This window comes from Atta cephalotes (assembly GCF_000143395.1).
Source record: "Atta cephalotes unplaced genomic scaffold scaffold00025, whole genome shotgun sequence".
Lineage (NCBI taxonomy): Eukaryota > Metazoa > Arthropoda > Insecta > Hymenoptera > Formicidae > Atta > Atta cephalotes.
The window spans coordinates 3,636,418-3,657,930 of NW_012130089.1; the positions used below are offsets into that span (position 1 = coordinate 3,636,418).

Here is a 21,513-nt window from a genome sequence, read left to right on the forward strand (position 1 = left end):
ATTGAAGAGAACTCAAAAATCCAAGATATGTTTGTAAGTTTATTTTACTTTTAACTTCGTTTATCAAGTTTTAATTTCTTATGAATTTTATCACTTTGTAAATATACAAATTACGCATCAACCGCAGAGGGTCACATAGGCTTTTTTAAATTGACTTTAATTAGAGTTATATACGATTTGTAAAGTTAAATTAAAATATGTCGACATCGCAAAGTCAATAAAATTGTATGTTTGAATCTTCTTTCTCGCAAATTATGGCAGGCATTTAATCAGTTTATTATTTTTTATTGGATTTATTGGAGCTATAAAATAATTAAAGTCAATCTATATTAAAGTAAATTAATTTATAGTTTATTTATATTATTTTTAATTAACATTATATCAAGTTTTGCAATTAAATTAGCTAAGATAGATACAAGATATTACTACAGAAATAATTCAACTTTTCAACTTTTACACATCCAACTATTAATTATTTTTATTAAATTTCAATTTAAAATTCTGTAAAATGCATGAATAAATCGATAAAATTCTTTTTATGTCATAAACATACTTAGAGATTTTTTTTTTAATATCGTAAACATGCTTAGGGAAGGCCGAATAAGATGGTAATCATATAAATCACCATCAAAACCCGCTACGGAAAGTGCCGCCACTATATGAATTAAGCAATGGAAATTAATTGCTGATTCTATTGGAACGTATAATCGCATAGTAAGTATGATTGCATTAAATCTCGCACGTTGCTGCGATTAAATATAATTTATGACAATGCGTGTGTACGCATCATACGACATGCGTAAACTCTCTCTCTTAACATTGTGTAACGCGATGTTGAAGTGTCTGCGGGGGAATTGCATCGCGGGGCTATCGGGATTAAATGTATTTACCGTGCACAGATAATTTCCGATCTTGAGTCTTATCGCGCACCACAACATGACTATTGACCCTGCTTAACATTGATTGATTTCAACACACGTCCCGGGGCGGCGCGATCGAAAAGAATTACGCGTTATCTTCTCGCTCGGCTATTTATAATGTTTTTAATGTGCGCGCGGAGTGGAAAATCTATTACGCGTTTATACGAATGATTAGGATTGCGCTAAACAGGGTCAGCGAAAAATCTTGATCATGTCTACGAGAGTGTATCTCTCGAGAGTGAATTATGTTTCCTGATATACTGCAAGCGATCAAAATTACACGAGAGTTTGAAAGAATCGAAAGGAAGATACATATATTGTATATATTTTCCACATAAACGCTTTAATCTGAAGACAGAGTGATAGAAGCTTGTTTGCTTGAAGTTTCAAGTTGTTTCAACAAAATAATCTGAGAAAGTGTAACATTCTTGACATTCTACGTATAATGTTCTAAACATTCAAGTGCATTACTATCGTATATCTTGAAGTTCTATATCATACATCTTGACATAAATTCTTATTCTGAGATTATCAAGAGATTAAAACCCTTCCGGCAACATCAGTCGTTACATTTTAAAACAAACAAATTCGAAGGCAGATTTCCAAGGAAATGACGTTAAAGAACTGACACAAAAGCTATTTGTTAATATATAATCAATTAAATCGTTGGTTATCACATCGATATTAATTTATTGTAGAATTTATTCAATAAACTGATAATTTAGTAATACAAAACTATTTTTATGGTATGAAATTATAATTGTTTTCGGGGATAATATATTGGTTATGGTTGGAACTATAAATACGAAATGAGCCATAAATATCTTTTAAAATTTCATGAGCGCAAATTCCTGAATAAAAAGGAAGAATAAATGTTTCTATGAACATTAAATCGTAAATACTTCGTTGTCGAAACAATAAACACAAATTCAGTAAATGATTTTATTTAAAAGTTTCGAATGGATTATCTTTTTGTTTCTAAAAGATAATCAAAGTATTCACCATCATTTTCCATACATGTCTAAGCATGACATACACAAGATACGTCGTATTATTTCAAAATTATTTGTTCATCCATTATTTCAATAATAAAGCATTTGTGTGTTTCTAATGTGTCTTTCTTTCATAATTTGTTCCTTCTTTTCATCCAAGAAACGCGCTAACGAAATTTTAAAACATATTTATAACTTACTGTATATAATTATGATTATTAATACATTATAGCAGTAACTATAAAAATGGAGTTCTTAACAATAATTATTTCACGAATGCAATTACACTGGAAAAATCTTGTTGCATTAATTGGAATTCTGGTGCATTAAGTGGAATTCTGGAATATGCACAAATCAAAATTTTCTTGTTGAATTATATAATATATAATTCTATAATATAATTCTAGTTGAAATATATAATCAGAATTTTGATTATTTGATCAAAATCTTTCAATCGTTCAGTTTCAACCAGAAATTTTTCTCAAATGTAAATATAATCAAAGAGAGAGAAAAATACTTTTCTCTCAGTGTGCACAAACATGAAGATGTTCTTCACGAATAGTGGAAAATACGACTGACACTGAGAGGCACACAGGACATCGATAACGATATCGGACAATAAGAAGATTTTTCTAATGAATGGTTATCGCGATGAGGAGGCGAGACTGAACTGAGAGCGACGTATAGAACACGAATAGTATCGCGGTGCACTTCTCGTAAACACATCGGCACGGTGTCCAACATCGGCGTTTAATATTCTCGAGTTGCAGTTAGCATCCGGTTAAAGCGACGACGAGACCGCACCCATCGGACCGGACGATACTTTTTTCCGTTAGCGAAAAGGGAGAGGGAGAACTCGGTGAGACCGTTTCCTTTTTGCTTTACCTCAATTCGGGGACCTAACGTTTGAGACCTTGGATCGAACCACCGCCGTTCGTTGTCGACCTATATCGCTTTTATGTTGCCTCTTGAAATACGAACACCGCCAAATCCTAGACGTCTCGCCATTCTTCTCGATCGCTCCAATCTTCTCTCTCTCTCTCTCTCGGCAAAATCCCGGGTCCTGGGTCTCGTTACCTGTCTGCCATGCGATTCCGGAAAACCGACGTGCGGAAAGAGTATTGATCCTCTATTGATCCTCTATAGACTATCTTCTATTGATATAGATAAATAATAAACGGCATTTTCGTTTGGAAAACTCTTAAAATAGAGATAATAGATAGAGATACAAGAGATAAATTTGGAACAGAAATGAACGAACGAAAATCGGTTGACGTTGATAAGAGATTTCGACCTGTCACGTTAACTAAGAATTTTATTTTTAAGCTCGAAGAAACTGACAGATTAACTAAAAGAATTTTTTCTAGAAAAAAAGCGTTCTTTGAAGCCTGATGGTTCTTGAAAATAAAAACGTTTGTTTCGCAGAAATGATCTATTTCGTTGATGAGCTGACCTATATTCAAGAGTTAACCTTGACAGTGATCTAAAATAAAAGGAAAAGAGGAACGGGCCTCTCTAGTCAGGTGAGAACGACGTATTCGCATAAACAACTTCGTCGCTCTGCTAAAAATTAAGAGATCCGATCTCGTATTCCGACCGTGAAAAAGGAACATGTCGAGGCGAATTGGAGGTGAGAGAATCGTCATTTCTGAAACGTCGTCGAAAGGATGCGGTTTTATTTGATAGCATGGGAACTCCGGTTCACGGACTGATCACGTTGCGCAAGGCTTCCTCGTCGAAAGCGGTCGCGGTTCGCAAGCGTGAAAGACGGCCAGAGAAGCAGACGCCGTTCTCGTCGCATCCGCCGTTTTCGCCGAAAGAGTTTCGTTAGGCTGGCAATATATATGGTTTATATTTGTATGACTTTCAGCGTGCGCCGCTCTTGACGTGTTTGCGCAAAATAAAGAATTTGGACGGTCCGTCTCGCTCGCGTGTACGAGAGAGTCATCCCGTCTCGTGTTGGCGTGGCTACTAAAAATATATCGTAGACGAAACGACTGGCGAGTGCACACACGTCTTCTGCTGTATTGCATTTATAGATCGGGGCATTTATCGGAAAAAAATCTCGGCTTTATAAAGAGAGCGGTAATTGTCAAAATGCGGAAAATGAAAATTGCGGAATCGATCGAGTCTCAAGAGGTTTTCAATGATTTCGATTCTCGCGAAATTGAAGCGCAAATTGACGTTACGGATCTTGCTGCCGAATTGAATAACGTATCTCACTATTTTATTTATGAGACATAGAACATCTGTGAGCGCCTCTCGATGAAACTTGATAAATTAGAATGAGATTAACTCTTCTGATGGTGAGTCTATTAGATCATTCAATTATAAATTTCTTTGTCAAAAATGTCAATTTTCTTTACGTTATATCGGTATTATTTTTATTAAAAAATACTTATATATTCATTATTTCTTATACGAATTATATCATTTTGACTCCTTAAAATTAATTAGTGCCTTTTAATTATACTGAAAGAAAAATTGAAATACTTACAAGCAAATGTTATTTGTGACTTTTCTTCGATATTTATCGGTTATAAAAAATTTGACTGTTATGATGGAATTTATATTTCTGTAAAGTACATTTCATTTTTGTCATATTAATCGTAAAAAAAATAAACATTATATTTCAAATAAATTTTTAAGTATTTTTCTTGTAGTGTAACATAAATTAAATAAGTCTTGCAGATCCAGCTCTGAAGGATTAATGCAATCAATACTTCTATTAGTAATTTTTTTGTAAATTTTTCTGTAAAGTCTCTATAATATCTCTTCGAAAAAATATTTACTCCACTCCTATTGAATTTAGACATATTTTTCCTCTGAGCAATTCACAAACATTAGAATGGAGTGTAATCCTTTTTGTGAAACGAAATTACAATAGTCCAGCTGGCTGAACATAAGGCAAATATTGTCATTCTATTGAAATAAAATACGTGTATGCAATCAAATAATTCAACGTATCATTATTGTATTGTGATTTGAATAGTCTCGATGAAATGGTTTGAGAATTGCTGTTTCCTCGTAAAATAATTAGATACTGGAAAAAAAAATGTCTCCGGATGGGGCCACGCAAAACGCTTGGTCGGGCTAATGTGGCTCCAAAGAATTTCTATGAGAATAGAAAATGTGATTCGAGTGCTATTATGCAACTCCCCTAGGCACGGCGCGTCGAACATTATGTTCAAGGAAACAAGAGTACCCGGGGCTGGCACTAAACCTGTTTACGCGTAAAGTCTACCACACTACTATTTTTTTTCCTTTACAACGCCGTATCCGTGCACTTTAATACGTGACGCGAAGCAGGAAGAAATCATTTTTACGGTCCCACGATCACTCAGCTGCGCGCTACGTAAAGTAAACAATGTGCTCGTAAATAGCGATAAGAAATCCGTGCAATGATCAATGAGCGGGTACGTTCATTTAATAAATATCTCGACACCGCTAGTCGAATTATCTTCTTTAAAAAGAGAAGACGCATAATTCCTCCCGTTAAAAAAAAATTGTATATTACTTTGCATTTAAACGACAGTTTTATCTTGCGATCTTGAGAACTGTGAAATTATCAAACTTGACTACCTTGCGCCAAGAGTCTTACTTGAAAAATTTTACGTTTAATATATTTATTTGTATTTGTCCCACAGAAATCAGTTCTTGGGACAATAAAAATATAGAAGTTCAAAAAAAATTGATTAAAATAAAAACGTGTTGTTGAAGACGTTATTTGGAGGTCGTCTTAAACTCTGCGGAGGTTAAATTAACGGTTTACGATTCAAATTTCTCCTCCGCGGCATATACACACGCCTTCTCACAAGATATATTATCTGGCATACGTAAGGACGCATTCAAAAGCCCGTCATATGAGAAAGTGCACGCCGCGCTGATCGTAATCTCTTAATTTCGCATGTTTTTACGCCCCCGCAGGCACGGCGTCCGAGTATCCAAACCGGTATAACGCGATATTCGCGGTCGCGCCGAGTTGCACCAGGATTAAACTAATCGCGGGGAGAGCAAGGACATCGACTATCAGATAACTCGCTTTCATCTGTGTGCCTATAACCCTCCTGAGAATGCCTGCCTTATCTTATCTAACGTTTGAGCTTTATAAACTAAACTAAAGAGGGTCTGGATTTTATTTTTTATTCGTGGCTCCCGACTCATTGCTGTTTATACAAACACCCGAACTTGAATCTTCATTTCAATTCGAGAATAGTTCTCGATTAGATTCAATCTCGGTGATTTAACAACTTCATTCTTATTTACATTTTTTACGCAGTAAGACTGCAATACAATCCCATTTAATATAATTATATAATATAATTATATTAAATATGATTATATTGCAATCATATTGTATACAAAATGCGAATAAAAATTGAGTTGTATTTAATTAAGCTGTAATTATTTAATATAATTATATCCATCATCCGCTACCAATCTCTCTCCTGTAAAATGATGACCGTAATTCTCCCGTTAAAACCTCGAGGATCAATGAGAAAAAAAGAAATGACGGCGCAGCGCGTGACAGGGCGAGAAGCTACGACCGTGTTTGACACTGACAGTGGCTGATTAGCGATAGAGTTTAAGGATATAGGCAAGCAAGCGACGCAACTCGTGCGTATGCGTGCGCGCAGCTCGACGTAGCGCGGCGGAGTGAGTGCGAACGCTGGTCGTGATGCAGTGGACGAAGAGGGACAGGCGGGGGAGGGATTGCCGGATGCGGATTGGTCGGCGCGATGTAACTGCGACCCGAGAGTAGGGATACTCACAGCTGAGCGCTGGAGGTATAGCACGAGTAGCCGATCATACAGTCAGTAGCTCATGAGCGCTCGTGAAACGAGCATCGAAACGTTTCTCTTCGGAGCGGGCGAGGATGTCAGTTCGTGATCGACGAGCGACTGTGAGAGGATCATAAAACGTCTTAAGAGTCTTGGAAACGCGCGTGCACGTTGTCAATATCCCGAATATCGAGAGGACGAGAGGAGAGAAAGGAGGAGAATCCACTCAGACGACGGAAGGATAGCGGTTAAACGCGCGCCTTTATCGGCTGCTCTCTCGGCGAGCACGTGGATATACAAAATAAATACGTGCGACACCGTAGGAATTGTTGCGTCTCGCGCACAGATCAACTGCAAGTAGCAGAAGGTGGAGGAGGTGTGCCAATCGAGGGATAACCCGACGCGTTGGATCCGCGCCACGGTCCATCATCCACAGTCGAGTCGCGTTCACGAAAGAGGAAATTACGTGTTTACGTTCTTTCGTAATTTTTCGCCCCGCCGATTAACGCTTGATAAACGCGACAGACGCTAAATTCTTTGAACACGCATGTCTTGAATTCCTCCTTGCGAAGCATTCTTTTTTTTGGATTGTGTTTGGAAAACGTTTCGCACGACGAGATCGTTGGATTTGTCTCTACGCGAAGGTGCGTCGAATTTGAGTGAGAGAACCCGATAGAGGGTAGATCGTTCGCGACGAGTGCGATCGATTGCGAGAGTGAACGACGAGAAAATAATCCTCGAGTCACACTTCGCTGTCGAAGCGCGCGGAATTGTGATGCGAGTCGCCGACTTGACGTCGTTGTTCAATTGAAGTGAAGTGGAGTTTTTTCGTGAAATTATTTCGGAAGCAGCCCGAAAATGCTGCCAACGCAGCAAGAGAGCCCCTCAAGTTCGTCGGAGGTGTCCATCAAGTTCGGATCGTATCTCGTGAATGAGAATTCTCCCACGCCGTACTCGGATGCCACGAGGGTAAGTAATTAGAATCGGCATTATTCCATGGCACGAGGAAAGCACTTGAGGGATATTTTTTTTCATAAAATTCTCATCGCGGGAAATCCGGAAAAATTTCAAGCGGAAATTTTTCTTGCGACGATTTTACTCTTATCTTATGAGCGGCCGTTACTTAGGGTTTTCCTAAATTTACTTTTTGAGATATTTGAATAATTATTTTTTCATCCATAAATATCTCATAAAGTGAGCAAAAATTAAGAAGTTCAATGAAAAGAAACTTTTTTTATAAACTCTTTTTATATTTAAAATTTGCATCTAAAGAATTTAACTTATCTTGGAAATTTGAGGGAGCATGCTAGAAAAGTGTACTCTTACGGAATCTGAAACTTGCTTGGAAATTTGAGGGAATATACTAAAAAAGTTAGTCCTCATATAATTTTAATTTATTTGGAAATTTGAGAACACATTAGAAAGTCGAAGTTCTCAGGGAATCTTAAAACTTGCTAGTATGTCAACTTATTTAATTATTAAACTTGCTAAAAAAAATAAATTTTTGGAGAATTTTAATTTTTCTGTAAATTAGAGGGAGCATGCTATAAAAAGTCAGCTTTCGGAAAATCTTTTTGTCTATTTGAGAAAAAAATATTTTGTCAAGGATTAATTCTATCATTTTTTGACATTTATTTTTACTTTTTACAAAATCCTTTATTTTTACAATATTAGTTCTCGAGGGTCTTAACGTATTTTTTTCGAATTGTAATTATTATATCTGAGTCCCGGTTTTTCATTATCTGATTAACTTGTGGTTAGACTTGTTCACTTAACCTGATGGTATAAAAATTGTGTTTTTCTAACTATGATTAATCACTAGACTGTTAGTTTTGTAGTGATAACTTTAAAAGTAACCATCAATTTAGTGATTAATCACACTCTGAAAAAAATATCAAATTTTAAAAAGTATTTGTTCAAATAGTTCTAAGTAAATGTTTACTAGAAGTAAATGTTTAGTTAGTATTATTTAAAGAAATGTATACTAAGATTTAGTAATGTTCTTCGTAGTGTTATTTAATGTAACTAGAAAAATATAATTTTTATATCAGTCACAAAATGGAAAATCGGGCCTTCAGCTGTCACAGAAACTCGCGCGAAAAGCGAACAAATTTTCATTGAGAGAGATATCTTATTATTAGCATATACATTAAAACGCATCGTCGATATTCGGAAAATATTCACGATACATGACACGTTGTAAGACTGATATCACAATAGTTACATCTCACATCGTTCTCAAACGCCGAAACAAAAATCGCTTCGCATTAGACAGAAAATCGTTCTGTATTCGAATACGACGTAGTATACTATAGTTACGAACATCGTTTTGCACTGCAAACTGGTCGTTAAATTGATCTTCAGAAGGTAGACAGTGGGTCTGGCTTGGATTTAATAGAATTTTATTTGGCGAAATAAAAATTCAGGTTGAATTTCGGTCGTACTTACCTGCGATTTCCTTTCTTTCCCGAAGGAACCTTTTAATAATACGCGATAATCAAAGAGAAGAAAGACTGCATACATTCGACGAGATATACCAATGGACTCCACGTGACGAGGGTCAAGCTGTTTATTTTGAAAGCGGCGCAGGTAAAAATTTTCGAAAGCGCTGTTTAGTCTCGTCACAGATTTGCTGCCAAATATTGCTGCATGGCTGCATTTCGATGCATTGGGTCCTCCTTAAGCCGGATTAATGTCCCAAGAACGAGCTTTCCCCGCGGAATCAAGTTCAACTGGCGAAAATAGCGCAAAACGATGCTCGCGATATCGTTAATAACTTCGAAAGAACGTGCGCGCGCGCCGCTCAAAGTGGGCTGTAAACTACATTTTTATCGGTGCACGTGGCGAAGTATATAAATCTCTAGTATTAACGAAATTTATTGCTTCACGGCGTATTCTCATTCGTATTCATCGATGCGACTTTCATGAATTTACGACGCACGATCGCGTTAGTTACACGGTTAGAAGTTGGAGTGCGACAATTTTTCGAAACACTGTACGCACGAAATTGTATAGCAAGCGATTTTCGCTCGTTTTTTTTCGTCTAATTGAAAGTGTCCTTTCGTAATGTCTATTAGATATTCATTAAGCTGTTCTATTAGCAACGAAAGTTCACTTGTGTCAAGATTAATTTCTATTCTTCGTATGATAATTGTTTATGTGACGTAATAAAACGCTCAATCAACGAAATAATTTGTCTGATTTTGATGTCTGTAATCTGTATCGGAAAGATGATAGAAATGTCTGATTGTGCAGAGAAATGAGGTAGGTAGATGTTATTTTAAAGTGGAACAACCGTAAAAGCAAAGCCGATCAGCTCAATATACCGCCTAATAACTCGATGTAATATTCGATTCGTCGACAAAACCTCTTTGACGGAATGCGATAGTACATTAAGATAACTTGTTGAACGAAACGTAAAATATCATCGACCGATGTTTGTTTGCGAGGCCCGTCCTCCTCGAGATGTCATGAACAATGTTATTTTTCCGTGCTTATGTATCGATTGTCTTTTCGCGGCAGTGTCTTTGACCGAAAGAAATCGGTCGTTTTCTAAATATAGAAGTGTATTTATGCTCCTATCCTTTTGCTATTGAAAGAGGAGGAGACATTTGATATACAATATTAATCTTCACTATATGAAATTTTCCATCTTTCGCAATATCTCTTTAAGAATGAATTTTTACTATCATAGAAGTCGAATTGTATTTTACTTTTTTTAAAACAAATTTAAATTTATCTATAAAAATTCACAATCAAAATATTGGCTGTACTTTTAAAGTCAAATTCGGTCGAGAATTAAGAATATCTGAAATTCGTAATCGTGTAAATGTTGTCATGCATACTTACGAAAGCTTCAACAATAAATTTTTACTACCATAAAACTCAAATTGTATTTTACTTTTTTTTTTAACAAATTTGAATTTATCTATAAAAATTCACAATAAAATATCGGCTGTGCCTTTAAAATCAAATTCGGTCAGAACTTAAAATATTAGAAATTCGCAGTAATGATATAAATGTTGTCAGGCATTAAAAATTGAATACAAGAGATGAACACGACGTAAATCAGAAAGTGGACTTTTAATCTCTTTTTGTCGAGAAATAGTGATCGGATTAACTTAATCCTTTTCGAAGGGGAAGTTTTTCCTCGAAAGGTCTCGGGGTCTCGGGCGAGATGGATCGAAAAAACATGAAAGAAAAATCCTTAAGGCACAATTTAGAGTATGCCTGCTGCGAACCCAGGCGGCGATGAAACACCATCCTCGCTTTTAAACCCATGCGTTTCCGGCGTGCGTGTACTTATGCGTCGTCGCCTTTCCTCGTGGGCGACGAAACGAACAGGGTGCCATATGGCTCGCGTGAAAATTCATAGATATTTCCAGATCTCAAGTTCTGTTTTCCGAGCTTCGATACACGGACCGGATATTCCTCCCTCGTACGCGTAATTTACTTGGAGTTCTGGCCGATACACCGACATTTTTCTGAGTAGGTCTCAAATCCTCCGGTCTCAAATCTCCTTTCGAGACCGGTCAATTATCCTTCGGGACTTTAATGACTCAGGTCTCTAATTCTAGAGTTCGGTCCGACCAGGTAGTCCTTCGCGCGGTTATGTATTTTGTATCGCTCCGGGGAAATAACATTCCCCGGTACGCGCGGGCATGGTACGAGTATCGGTTCGCGGCGCGGAATAATCGATCGATCGCGTCATCGTCGTGATTTTTGATTTCGCACGCACGACTCCAGCCACTGCGCTCGTTCTGTTCGAGAGCCTGTAATTCGACGGTTGCACCATGATCGTCCATTTCGACCGATCGATCGTACTCTGTAAGCATGAATCGGGAATACGATCATGTGTTCCACACAATATCCGCAGCTTCGCGGATCGTTGGAGGTCCTATTACTTAACTCCTGCATGCTGAGAAATGCGGATTTAAATCGTATCTCTTCCCCATATAATTACGATGCGTTACGCATTTTGAAGTTAATATTGCTGAAATGTTTTACCGTGAAAGATCAATCTCGTTACTTAACATCCGCTTAACGTGGAAATGGAGAGATCATATTATTTACTTGGAAGATTAATATTGAGCTTAGTAATATAGAAAAAGATGTGAGAATGATTCAAGATAATCGCTGTTTTATCTACATCCGAAACAAATATATCTTTCCTTTTTCTATCTGATCCGTCCGTGTTGCATCGTAATTGCGTTAGCTATCTTAATCTCCCTTGACATGCTGTAACGTCGCACTGAGTGTTATCAAATCTTCGTTACATCCGCCTTGCGATATTTGCGTGAAATCGCAACAAGTGCGTCATGATATTTGTCTGGAATGCGCGGCGACAAGAGGGAATGAGAAAGAGAATATCGAACGCAGAATATTTAAGATGAGTCTTGAAATGTTGATGTTTTATTAATCGTATAATTTGTCTGCCATTAATCTTTTGCTAAAATTAAAATAGAGATCCTGGATGAGATATTCTTCGCAATAAATTCTTTACAGTGTTTTAAGATGCTAGTAGCATCATTATTAAATCGACTATCACACAATTTAATTGTACATTATTATTTTATAAAAAATAATAAAAATTAAACTCTGGAGATTTGACCAACAAGTATCTATTTAATAAGAGCAAGTGAGAGTAAAATTCAACACGATAATTCATGCGTTAAAAATTATATTATATTTATTCTTCCTTACATTAATTAATACGAGCGGTCTTGTTAGTTAATATAAAAAGAAATAAATATAGCATACAATAATTTTTAGCGCACGAATTATTGTGCAGAATTTTTGTACTCTCATTCGCCCTTTATTATTTCAATTACAGTTATGATTGTTTCAAGTCCGACACGCGATTTATAAAATAAAAGATGTATTTAGAATTTATGTATAAAAATATTATTATTAATATTACTCAAGATTCAACGTCGACCGTATTGATTCTCCTTTATTTCATTTATCACTAACCTGATTTATTTAATTTATTTTAATTGGATTTATCATTAATTTATCACTTATTTGATTTATTTATATAGCGTTTTGAATTATCTAATATTATTGTTTAAAATTAAGACTAATAAAAACACTTGATACCTCGTATTATACATAACATTTATTAAGGACGATATTATAGTTCGTATGTAATTTCAACCATTTGAAGCAATAAGACTTTAAGATGCTAACACGGCTCTCTGATTGGTTTATGACATTTTAAGCATTAACTTAATCTCGAAACTTGAGCAACGTCTATAGATTTCTCCCTACGTATCTGAAGTGAAACTAATTTTCGTTCATAAGAGTCTCTCAGTTGCAATATCGTTCGATTTCGAATTTTATTCCCTTAACACGGCGAATGGCGATCACGTCCGACGGACCGATATTGCCATACGCATTTTTCGACGTTTTGATTTACGTCGCTTCGGAAATAAATCGCACGTGTGTGTTAGGGCGCGGCGCATGGGAAGGACGAAAAAAGGACTCGGCGGGGAACGTGGGATCCGTAATTTTCGTCTCGATTCCAATTTCTTTTTCTCGCGGGCTTAATCTCGTCCGGTAAATTGGCCCTCTGAACTTCTCTTTGACTGCTCTCGGCCTCTCTGGCCTCCTCCGTCTCTCCCTCCTTCACTCCTCCTCTCGTCCGTCCACCTCCTTCTTTCCTGATAGGTACAATCCCATCAAATTATCCCGATTACCTGTAGCCTTGACGTATACGCGAGCCTTTCTAATAGAGACAAGCGCACACCGACGTTAACGACGATTTCGAACGTGTGCTGCCGGCATTCGCGTGACGTGAGTTTCGTTAGATTTATGCCGCGCATTTACCGTTAAATACGTGGCCTGCCTCTTGTCTTTTGCTATCGACATTGAACGTAATTCTCGCGACGCAGACAAGTCGAATTTCGAGTTATCCATTAAAAAATAATTGATTTTCTGTATTGACATTGCATTTTGACAAGAAAAGTATTTATATGAAAAACTCCGAAGAATACAAATCATAAAAAATAAATACCAATCAGCTCCGATAAGTGTGTCATATGTGCGCATTTACGTTTTTTATTAGAATTATTTTTGATATTTAATCTTTCGTTTGCATAAATCTTTTTTTACCAGGCGAGATTTTATTCTCAAATTTCTTGGCATAAATTTCCAATTTTTATTAAATAAAGATTTAAAAAAAAAATTGAGTTAAATAACAATTTGGCAACATAGCAGATATGTTGAAAAATAATCCTGAATTTTTTTCTCGATTTTTTCAAAACTTGAAAATAATTTAAATAAAAAAATTTGAACTGGAAAAAAGATCTAGAATGCCTAATAAAAATATGTGTCTACGAATGATTAATAAAATGCACACATAAACATCTAGTGTCAGCTCTTATTGATTATATCACATTTGCTTCTTTGTAATTGGACTTTGGACTACTTGTGCATTTATTTTCTTTACATCCGTATCTACTGGCTCATCTAAAAAGATATTGCAACCTGTAAGCGATTGAAAATAATCACGGTAAATGCGCGGTGACGAGATAACGCGTTTCTTCGGATACCATCCGTTCCCATTGCGACGACATGAACAGGCATAGCGCGGAATTTTAATCGAGAGACCAGACTTCCATCGATCTCGCGGTTACGGAGAGAAGGGTTCTGCTATCGGGAGTAAAAAGCAATGAGCGGATACGGGGATCGGCTCGCTTTCATGGAAAGCTCGCGTGATAACGCGACGGCGCGGGGGATAAGTCGGATGTTCTGGGAAGCGCATCCGGTGCGGTGGCGCGAACGCGGTTGGAAAAAAGGTCTCGCGTTTTCATCGTGGGACGAGTACAATTACCAGTAATGCCGGATGGTAGATCGACTGTCGGGGGTCGGCCCCTACTATGTATTCACGTATTGGTGCGTAAGCAAAACGCAAATCATTGCCACTTTCCCCGCACGCGTACGCGTGAACGTGACATTTCGCGCTTGCATGATTATTCTATTTACGAAAATGATTATTGAGAACGGCGCGCCTTGTCACGTTTAGCGTCAATCGTGTCTCTGATCCTCGCGTCACGTCGGAATATCGAACGCAATTTTCCTGCTGTGCAATTAAAGCCAACTGTATATTTTGTGGTTCTAAACAAATGTAGAAAGTATGAGATTTGAATGGTAATTAAATATATTGTTTGACTGTTGACATTGTATGATTGGAATGTTAGACGAAATATGTGTTTCTTTATATTTTCTTGTAAAAATTTAATACTGGAAAGTAATGATTAATTATATTTTGAGTATTGAAGTAGATTGTTAATAACAGTGCTATAAGTACTCAAAAGGTAATTAATCACTACTTTTTTGTATTATTAAATGAGAAGTATTAATTTGAAGGTACTAAGTTAAATTTCTATAGAGACGGTATTAGTAGTAATAGTAGTAGTAGTAATAATAGTAGTAAAATTAGTGGATGGGATTAAAACAGTCTCCAATGTATAATCTAGATTTATAAAATTTCTCTGTTACTCCGTGCTATTTTCGAGATTAAATAATAGTCAGTCCTAACTCTGTTCAACGGCAGTTCGCGCACACAATATTTTCTCAGTAATGCAAAAGCATGTTGCACGCAAAATATGTGCATGGAAATATTACTTAAAACAATTTATGAAATTATTAAATTTTTTAATTTTTTTTATTTTTAGAGGGAAATAATATAGAAAAATAAAGATCAACAGTCATCACAGTACTGGAACTAGAAGCGAAATCGAATTACAAGATTTTCTTTAACATCCTCTTTAGGATTATATGTTTTTGTTTTTGTAAAATTAAAATCTCTATTTAAGCTTCTACAAAATGTCTAAGATGTAATGGGGTCTACTCTGTATATTTATTATTATTATTATTATTTATGTATATTCTTATGTACATTATGTATCATATATACGAGTGAAAGCATAAGGGATTGATAATTATACGAATATAGTTAATTCATAATAGAACTATATTTTTTATATATAACAGCGATCTCAATAAATATCATTAATAGGTCGATATGTCAAATGCAATTATACGATTATTTCCAAGTAGATATGGTAAAACACATTATAAATTCCAGTATGATTGCATAGCTCTATTAAGTTCCTCAAATAATTACTGATAAATTAAAATATGTTTATGCCTGTAAAAGTATCTTTTTAAATGAGTAAAATATTATGTACGTAAATATATATGTAAGTCTATTGCAGCTATACTAGTAATTGTACCTGTACATAATGGAATTAATACTGTATACGTACAAGTAATACGGTTACGACTACGCTATTGTTATAAAATACAATTTATATAAATTAGAAAAAATTGAGAATCTCAATCTAAGATATCTCTGATATCTTAGATATGTTACCATTAAGAATGTTGAGTTATCTATAATCGTATAGTTGCATTGCAATATTAATAACAGTATGGTAGTGGCTATATAATATGAATTAATCATATTTATAGCTAATATTTTTATTAATCTTTTCTCTGTGTAAATATATAGTCGCTTATTGCATATGTAATCCATTTTTCGCCTTTTACATGGGCATTGTAGTAGCAGTTTTGCTGATACCTCTCCAATTGCGTATTTGTATGCGTTTTCTTACTTTAGTGCTTTTTTTTCCACTCCCATTTGTAATGTAGACTGATACGCAATGAATAAAATAACATAAAAAATAAATAAGAATAAATACGTATAAAAGGTATCCCGTAAAGACCATATAACAAGGAAAAATTCTCGAAATCATTTTAAAAAGAAAATCCTAATATCAAAAATATCGAAAAAAATGTTTTTTAACATGAAAAATATCAGTAATTTTATCTTCGCATATGTAATCTTATGTTAACAAGAGATAATTAGCTTTTGCTTTTAGCACTTTGCGTTGTAGCACACCTGAACGCGCAAATTTTAGGCGGTATAATTCGCAAATTTTTAATTTTTATAATTAAAAAACTTATTACAACTTCGACATTTTGGTATAAAGATTTTCGTCCTAGAATGATTAAAAGAAATTTATCTTTAAACGTTATTATGAACTTTACGGAACACTTTGTATATGCGGTATTTTTGTATTTATAATATTTTTATTTGATTCAATGTTAAAGAAACAAAAATTTATATTTTACAAATTAAAATAAAATTTATATTTTGTAATTAGAGAAAACTAAAGATTTTTTTCAAAATTCCTTTTCAAAAAAGTTCCAGGCATATCCAAAAGGTCTACAAAGGAAAAGGTCTACAAAGGTAAAAAAATTATCATGCATGTCAAAATTAATTACGTTAACCGTCGGATTATCTACTGAGGCATTATTAGCCGCGACGGTGAAACCATCGACGATGCCGTAATGCTGTGCTAACCGGTGTAACGGTATTACAAAAGCGACAGTGAAATGGCGGGATGAGAACGCTGGTTTCGCTCCTTGAAAGTTACGCGAGCGCATACGAGCCGCGAGCACGTCACGTTGTAATTACTTCGCACTTTACTTATGCGAACGATAAAACGATAGTCCTTCTCCCTCCCCTCCCTCTTCTTTCTCTGGAAATCACACAAGTGCTCGGATTCCGCGGAAGGCGTATACGGAAGAAAGTGGAAAAAGTAGTCTCCATCGGTGAACGGGAGAAATAGTTGTCTTTTGTCGAGTATGCATAAAATCGGCCGTAAAGATTGAAGTTACGGCATGCTCGTAAGAGATTCTGATAAGAACTGAGATTTCTCTACTTGGGTGGTGCGAGTTATTGTTACGGTTATGAGAATATAAAGCGGGACTATCTTGCACTGAGATCGGCCTGCTTAAGAGACCAACTATAAATATAATCACACATTTTTTTTCAGTTATGCACCACCGGTGGACAGAGCCGTATATTATATGGGGAATTAGAGTTACCATATCTAAATCACAAAAAAAGAATAAAAATTCTAAAACATAATTTTTGTTGGTAATTCTTAATGTTAATATATTAAATTATTAATATAATTTTTTAAATACCTGTACAATTTTAATTAATGATCAGAAATTTTACGACTTCAAATGAATACGGTTGGTGTAATTTCATATGGTATTCGAATGCACTTTTAATTCGACGACGCAATACTAGACGAGTTAAATAAACAGACTCATTAAATTCCAGTTAATTAAATTAAATTAAGTTCCAGCTTTTAAATTTAGTTTGCAATGTAAATTGATGTCTGGGGGAAAAAGTATCATTGGATTTATATTTAAGAGTTATTTAAATTTTATCTGAATTTATTTTTGAAAAATAAATTAAGACATTCGTGTTATCGTTACGAGGTAATAATACGTTCAGACGATAAGATATTTTCCTTAATATTTTTTTCCCTAATATATATTTGTGTTTACGAAGCTTTATGATAATAGCAGAATAAGTCCATAGCAGAGTGCGCGATAAAGTGACGTTTCCAACGTTATCGGTTATTTGCCTATCGTTGTACTCTTTATCTATCGATCTAATCTCAATGACATTGCCGTATCGGGTGCACAATGTCGTCTCTATCGCTATCACGTAAAAAAGCGAACGGGGCAAAATAACGATGCGATTGATTCCGACCCGGAAATCACGTTCCTGGGTGATCCTCCTCAGTGACGTTACGAGATTTCTACGGTGTGAAAAAAACGATTCGCGTGTCACTGGGAGACGATGGAACAAAAAAAAAGCTTTTAACGTTCTCTGGGTCTTTCTACGGTCGATCTGACGAGATTAATGTCTATTGCAAGGTCGCGTTGACAGATTCATAGCGGTAAATTGTGTTGGCGAAGGTCAAACGAAAGTACGATCGCTCGCCGAGACGAACAGTTGCCGGATCAAATGTCCGATGAAGAGAATTGATTTTAACTCTCTGGAGGCCAGTAATTTTTTTCTTCACACCGAAATCGCGCGTATTTTGCGGAGGCGAGAAGCCGTGAATAAACTGCTAGTAAATTATCATTGACAATGTTGAGATATTAATAAAACCGAAAGCTTCGAAATCGCATGCGCTTACACTGAAAAAAAAATACTAAATTTTAATAAATGTTTGTTTAAATAGCAGCAACTGAATATTTACTGAATGTAAATATATTTTTATTTAGTACAAAAAATTTTTGATACAAGAATTAATATGATTAAACTATCATTTTTCTAGTCAATAAATATTTATCACAAGTAAATAAATATTCACTAAATATTAAGTTAGCTATTCAAAATTCAAATTTATTGAAATATATTTATTAAAATTTAGTATATTTTTCACAGTGTACATAATAATATTACATTATATGTGGAGAAGGATTATCGTAATACCATTAATAAAATCAAATTTATGCGAGGGAAACTTTATCATCTCGAAAGTTTAGCGCTAATGGACTAACGCTGTTTTGCATTTTGTGGCTTCACAAAGCTCGCTAACTTATTCAAATATAATCCTCATCTTGTACTACTTTCTGTGTCGAAGTTAGCACAAAAAATAACGAAGGAATTCAGATTTCGTGTAGAAATTAATACATATAATAATTCCACTCATGAATCGAGGCTGGAAAAGGACGATTTTAGAAATACAGTGACTACGCTTTGAGAGCCGATATGTTTAAAAAGCACTTAAAAGGGGTCTGGCAGGCACAGACGCGTCGTTGTGTATTTTATAAGTACCACGATCGTATGCAAGCTGGATGAATCACTATGACTGGGAGTCGACATGTCGCGACGATAGAAAGAGTGAAGAGAGACAGAGATAAAACAGAAAGAGGCTCGGAACTCCGTTATCAGGTTTTACCAAATCGTTCGCCGCTGTGATCCTTTCGCGGCATTACCAGGCGGTAACATCCGATGTTTTGTAAACGATATGGATGTGACGCATGGAACATCAGGTCGATGAACGTTTAAATATTCACGTCACTTCAGAGTTGCGCAGCATTAATTTTAGTTTTTAAATTCATCATCTTTTTTATATATTATTTCTTTCCTTACTAATTGACTTTTAAAATTAGGAGATATCAATATTGATGTATCGTAAGTTATAACTTTCCAAGGGAATTATTTTTATACAGAAAGATTGATGTTGTATCTAAAAATTTAGGTAGATATAGATCTAAAAATAATTTTATTGGACTATCAAAATAATTACATGTTACAGGATGTTCAAACATTTTTTTGCAGCATTTTTTTGCTCATTATGTTTGAATTTCTACGCAATTATTTTGATGATCCGACAAAATTATTTTTAGATCTCTATCTACCTACATTTTTAGATACGTCAACAAAATTGTTTTTTTCCAGATAATATCAAGCGAAAAGAATAAGAAGGAAATGAAAGCGTTAATTAGTGGAAACGATTAGTGGAACGATGCGAACAAAATAGACTTTTTTATTTAAAAATACACAATTCCAGTAAAAATACACATTTCAGACAATTTCGGCTTATCTTTCAATCACATTGAAAGAGCAATTTTGTTGAAGAATCTAAAAGTTAGATTCTTCTAGATACAGATTTGAAAAATAATTTTGCTGAACGATCAAAATAATTAGATAGGACGATAAAATTGGTTACTGGAATATAAAAATATATTGTATCATTACTCACCATGCTTAAGATTTATGAAACATTATTTTGATGAAATTTTTAGATTTTTCAGCAAAATTGCTTTTTTAATGCATCTTCAATAAAAATATGATACCATATCATTATATATTTTTCTGATCTCCAAGTGAAAGCAAAAATCGATCCTAATCAAATGAGTGCGTCACACAGATTACAAGGCCAAATGACGTCAATTAGAATAAAAGATATATGAAGATATAATATTGTATTTTCACTGAAGATAGTTTGAAGTGGAGATAAAATGTTCTGAAATGTTATGTATTTTTAAATAAGATAGACTCAATTTTGCGTCTTACTAATTACATTTGACACTTATTATTTATCTTGTACTATATTTTTTTTAATTTCCAGATTCTTTAAAGATCAATATATTATTTTCAATATCTTTCCTTTTCCAAATTTTTCGTTTACCACAAATTCAACGTCCAATTGAAATTGTCCAAAAGTAACATGTTAACTTGTGTAAAAATTCGAGTTTAGCGAAAAGTAAAGAGCATTTTACAGATTTATTTCACACATTTTTCTCCTCTTCAAGAATATCATATTTTCAATAAAAATACAATATTATATTTTCATATATTTTTTATTCAAATTGACGTCACATGACCTTGTAATCTGTGTGACATACTCATTTGATTAGGAATTTTTGCATTCACTTGGAGATTAGGAAAATATATAATGATATCGTATTATATTTTTATTGAAGCAGCCAAAATTGTTTGTAATATTATATTTTTAAATAAAAATCTATTTTGCGCTGCATTAATTACGCTTGACTTTCATTTCTGGGCATTACTTGAGCATTACTGGCATCAGTACACTGAAGAAAAAAAGATTGACTGTTGCAGCAAATTATGGCATAGCATTTTTAATTGGTTGTAGCAGTCAATTTTTGATTGTCCTAGACCTATTGATTTTCTATGCTGATATTGTGGATAGGTTAACGCAACCAAAAATTGACTGCTGCAACCAAAAATTAGCTGCTGGAGCCAATTAAAAATGTTATGCCATATTTTACTGTCTAATTTGTTGCAGCAGTGTGTGTGCGTGTGTGTGTGTGTGTGTGTGTGTGTGTGTGTGTGTGTGTGTGTGTGTGTGTGTGTGTGTATATATATATATATATATTTATTATACTACTATATTAGTTTATTAATAAGTACGTACGTCGGTATACTTAATTAGTAGTACGTACGTTACGGTTTACGTTTACTTA

The 21,513-nt window shown here is 34.8% G+C and overlaps 1 protein-coding gene across 1 annotated transcript in view; it reads left to right on the plus strand.

Annotated features, from left to right (window-relative positions):
- The first annotated feature begins 7,551 nt into the window (after positions 1 to 7,551).
- Positions 7,552 to 21,513, plus strand: part of LOC105620330 (putative transcription factor SOX-14) — a 23,016-nt gene continuing 9,054 nt past the window's right edge. The window contains exon 1 of the mRNA XM_012201832.1: positions 7,552 to 7,662. Within this exon, the coding sequence (XP_012057222.1) occupies positions 7,552 to 7,662 (111 nt within the window). The remainder of the gene's footprint in view (positions 7,663 to 21,513) is intronic.